At 50.9% G+C, this 4,704-nt stretch overlaps 1 protein-coding gene across 1 annotated transcript in view; it reads right to left on the bottom strand.

The window, feature by feature from the left end:
* The window catches only part of LOC102248982 (mucin-3B), a 5,557-nt gene extending 2,202 nt beyond the window's left edge, over window positions 1-3,355 (bottom strand). The window contains exons 1-6 of the mRNA XM_014550146.1: window positions 3,321-3,355; window positions 2,197-2,312; window positions 2,025-2,083; window positions 1,054-1,199; window positions 562-627; window positions 80-242 (exon numbers count right to left, since the gene is read on the bottom strand). Of these exons, the coding sequence (XP_014405632.1) occupies window positions 80-242; window positions 562-627; window positions 1,054-1,199; window positions 2,025-2,083; window positions 2,197-2,289 (527 nt within the window). The 5' untranslated portion in view covers window positions 2,290-2,312; window positions 3,321-3,355. The remainder of the gene's footprint in view (window positions 1-79; window positions 243-561; window positions 628-1,053; window positions 1,200-2,024; window positions 2,084-2,196; window positions 2,313-3,320) is intronic.
* Window positions 3,356-4,704: the final 1,349 nt, after the last annotated feature.

The raw sequence follows: 4,704 nt of genomic DNA, 5'->3' as shown, positions 1-4,704 counted from the left end.
ATGGGCAGGGCTGGGGCGGGGGCCTACTGGTAGACCCAGCGGGCTGTGGGCGGGACTCCAGCCTGTGTGCGGGCCTCACCGGCACGTGGGCCCGCTCCTCTCCAGGAGGCACTGGCCCTGATTACAGTCCATGGCGCCCGGTACGCCTGACGTGCAGTTGGTGACGCAGCGGAGCCTGTTCTCCTCCACCAAGGGGAAGTAAAAATCCTCATACCCCTGGGCAGCGGCTCGGCGGCAGATGCCTGGGGTGGGGGTAAGGGGCAGACAGACAGCGACGTCACCCACTCTACTCAGGGGCCTGGTTATAATGATTCTGAAAATTGTTATATTTCCAAGAGTGGGGTGTCGTGGGGTAGACCCTGGGATTAGATGAGGGAGGGCAGTCCCCCAGGATCCCACCCTCTTCTCACCTTCTCTGCTGCTCCAGGACGGGCAGTACTGCCCAGGCCACATCACTTGCCTCCCCAAAAGGTCTCCCCATCCTCCCCAGGGAATTCCAATGGGCAGAAGTCCCTGGGGGAGGGGTCATGGCTTCCTGGGGCCACTTAGGCCTTTCCTCACCTTCCACAGTTAGCTCCGTCCTGGTGTTGTTGTTCACCTTGATGGAGTCAGGCTTAAAACACAGGGCTGGGGGACACAAGCACAAGTGGAATTGGGTAGGAGAAGTCAAGGATTCAGGGCCAGGGAAGCAGGGCAAACACAGGGAAGGGCAGCAAGGGCTTTGTCGGTAAGAGGAATGTATGGATGGGCTTCACGGGAAGAATTATTTGGCCTCCCTCATGTCTCTGGAATAATCAGGGGTCCTCAGGCATCCTGGAAACCTTAAGAACTGTCAAGGGGTCTCTACCCAGCACCCAACTTCTGGCAAGTTCCTTCTTAGCCCCATTCTTGACCCAGTTGGCTGTGGGCCTGTGTCCCTTCTCAAAACCTGCTGGAGGTACCACAGGGTTGGCACCTGAGCCCAGGAGGCCCCTGTCTGAGCTGGAGCAGACTGGGATGGTGGTTGTGACCCTGACCCCTCCCTCTAGCCCAAGGCCCCCAGCCTCAACTCACTGTCGTTCTGGCAGCTGTCCTGATCCTGGGTGACATTCTGGAGTTCCTCCTTCAGGACTGTCTTCACCTTCTCATACTCGTTCTCCAGCTGGACACTGAAGGGCAACTCCAGCAGAACCAGATAGTCCACCACGATGCTGCCATTCCTGAGGGAACCAAGGGGGTCAGGGAATCTTAAAAGGTGGCCAGGCCTGAGGCACAACGATCCTTAGTAGGACACCTCTAGGACAAACCATGGGTGCACAGGTGTTGGGAGGAAGGGGAGCAGAGGCAATGAGTTGGAATTCCCGACAGCTCAGAGGAGCTGCCAGCATCCCTGAGGTGATCAGCCTAGGAAGGCAGGACAAGGAATGATGGCCATTCTCTTGCATTGCCTCAAGCCATTACCAAACCAGGCCATCCTGGGCGCAGTATCTTGCTCATGCTGACCCACCCAGCAGACCAGGTGCCAGCCAGAGACAGACCAGCTACAGTCCAGATACTAGGCTTCCCACCAACCCTCAGGCACCACTCCCTACATGTCCCATGCAATCCCTCTCCTTCCAATACACTTAAAAAGTAGGGATGGCGCCCAGCCACAGTGGCTCAGTGGTTGAGGTCACAGTTCGATTCCTGGTCAGGGCACATGCACGAGTTGTGGGCTCAATCCCCAGTGTGGGGTGTGCAGAAGGCAGCCAATCAATGACTCTCTCTCATCATTGATGATTCTATCTCTCCCTCTCTGAAATAAATTTAAAAAAATATGTTTATAAAAAAAAGGTAGGGATGGCATCCCTCTTACAGAGAAATTGCCCCAGAAAATTATCTCAAAAAATATGCCATGGAGTAATTCCCTTGCATACTCTTTTCGTCCTTCTCTTTATGAAATTTGATGATTCCAAAAGCAAGTGATGGCTTTTCCAGCCTTTCTTCACACACCACCCCCTCCCCGCCCCCAGCACTACCTCCACAGCCCCAGAAGAGTCTCCTACCTCAGGGACAGGATCTCCACATCCTTGAACCCCTGCACGTTTTGGTAAACCTTCTGCATCTGAAATGCCAAGGGTCCCTGGGCTCACATTTGAACCACCAGACCTAAGATCACCAGGGGCCCAAGCTGAGCTCCAGGTGAGAACCCATGAGTCCCCTCCTATTTCCCCTCACCTGATGCTTGAAGGTGTTGCTGAAATCCATGTAGGCCTTGGAAGTGTTATCATGGAGTTCCGGGGAGAATTCCTTTTGGACAGACACCTCCATGCCCACTTCAGCGTCCACTGTCTCTGTACACAGCAAGCCCTTTTCTTGTCATTTGATCTTCCACTCCTGTCTGACATCATCACCCCAACCCAGAGGCTCCTCCCATGGCCCCTCTCCATGTTCCCTGAGGACTAACTGAATAGCAGGAGAGAGAGAGAGGTAAGAATTCTGAGATGAGTTTTCCTGAGATGGGAGAAAGAATGAAGTCAGAATGCACAGAAGTCAAGCCTGTGGTCTCTCCCTTGTCTGCCCCAATGGGAGGCAGAATAATGGCCCCCAAAGATGCCTATGTCCTAATGCCAAGAACCTGTGAATATGTTATGCTACATGGCAAGGAGGAACCAAAGTTACAGACGTAATTAAGGTTATTAATCAGCTCACTTTAATATGTAAAAATTAACACCAATTATCCAAGGCCCAATATAATCACAAAGTCCTTAATAGTGGAAGAGGGAGCAGTGAAGGTCAGAATCAGCCAGAGGAAGATGTGAGTATGGAAAAAAGTCACAGATGTAGTGTTGCTGGCTTTGAATATGGAAAGAAGGGGCCTTGAGATAAGGAATGTGGAAGGCTCCAGAAGGTAGAACAGGCAAAGAAATGGATTCTTTGAAAAAGAATGCAGCCCTGCTGAAGCCTTAATTTTAGCCCAGCAAGACCCATGTTGGACTTCTAATCTACAGAATTATAAGATAAGAAATTTGTGTTGTTTCAGCCACAAGTTTGTGATAGTTTGTTACAACAGCAATTAAGAAACTAATATAACTCTGAGCAGCCAGGCTGGGAGGAGACCCTAGAAGGACTGTGGTCCCAGCCACTTCCTGGGGGTGAGGGTAGAGAAGAAGCATGAGATGGGATAAGGGAGGACATGGGAGAGAAGGCAGGGATGAAGGGATTGGGCAAAAGAGAATGGGTGCCTCCAGGCCAACCACAGGACTGAACCCAGGGAGAGTCAGTGGCACCTCCCAGGAGAAAGTACATAGGGCAGAACCCTGGTGACTCACCCACTTCCACCTGTTCCACGGCAAACTCACAGCGGATGCCATAGAAGGCACTGGGGCAGCGGCACTTGACGCCATCCCATTGACCTCCATTCTGGCACTTGATCTCCTTGAGCTCACAGCGGTCCCCAGAGAACCCCGGGGGGCAGAGGCAGTGGCCCTGTATCCAGGTGCCACCATTGTCACAGGTGCCTGGGCAGCACAGGAAGAAAGGGAAGTTCAGAAAAGAGCCTGACATTGGTGACACGGGAATTTAGTAGGGGAATGAGCATGTCGAACCTGCAGTGGTGGTCAATTTAGACTGTGTGGTCATCTGAGTAGAGGTTGAAGTTGTCCTGGGTGACGTATAAGTGGTGGGAGTCCGAGTGGTGGCCACCGATGTCTCTAGAGTCCTGTTGGTGGTTAGGGTTGGGTCTGTCAACTTGCTTGACGTCATCATGGCAGTTGGAAAGCTGCTGCTTGGTTTCATGGTTGGTGGGAAGCTACTGAAATTGGACACACGTGACGTGGTGCTCATCCAGGTCTCGCTGGTGGGTCTTTGTGTGCTCGTCAAAATTGTGTTAATGGGGACAGTCCCAGGGCTGGTAGAACTAGCAGCATCAGTTATAATACTGGTGGGGGCAGTTTCCTGAACTGAAGTAGAAGTGTCCATATGTGTAGGAAATACAGTTGTCATACTAGTGAAACTAGGAGGGGTGGTGGCAAACTCAGTAGTAGAAGTAAACACTGATAATGGAATGGTGGGTGTAGAAGTAACTTTACCATTAAAATCAATTTCTATGCATGGAGTAGTGGGAGAAGAAGGCACTATTGTAACTGTTATAAATTCTGGACAAGGGGTAGTGGAGGAAATAGTAAAAGTGGTGGTTGTTTTAGTAGAAGAGGTTATAGTAGAAGACACGGATGGAGAAGTTCTTGTAGTTAAAGGTGAAGAAGTAGGAAAAGCGGGGACAGAAGAACCTTTGTTTTCTGTACTGAAGGAATGTGAGGTGATAGGAGAAAGGTTAGTAGTAGTAACGGGCACAGAATTTTCACTGGTGTAAGAAGGAGAAGGGGACATTGTTATAATGGGAACTGAAGATGAGATTATGGTACTAAAGGAAGTGGTTATTGCATTTGTAGATGTACTCAATATAGGAGGAGATGATATGGTAGAAACACTTGAAGTATGCAGTGTCGTCAGAGTGGAATTTGTTCCCATGTTTGTGGACACAGTCCCTGAGGTTCCTGAAGTAGAGCCAACAATTTCACTAGAAGTGATTGTGTAAGGGGAACTGCTGGTAGAAGTACTGATTTCAGTTGTGGATGTCTGCCAGGTGCCAGAGGTAGAGGCAGGTGGGGTTGCTGTGGATGTGGGTGTGCTACCTGTGGAGGAGCTCTCTGAAGTAGTGATGCCTGGAGTAGTCTGAGTGGCAGT

Source organism: Myotis brandtii, unplaced genomic scaffold, assembly GCF_000412655.1.
Source record: "Myotis brandtii unplaced genomic scaffold, ASM41265v1 scaffold583, whole genome shotgun sequence".
NCBI classification, from domain to species: Eukaryota; Metazoa; Chordata; class Mammalia; order Chiroptera; family Vespertilionidae; genus Myotis; species Myotis brandtii.
This window is presented reverse-complemented; position numbering and strand designations above follow the sequence as displayed.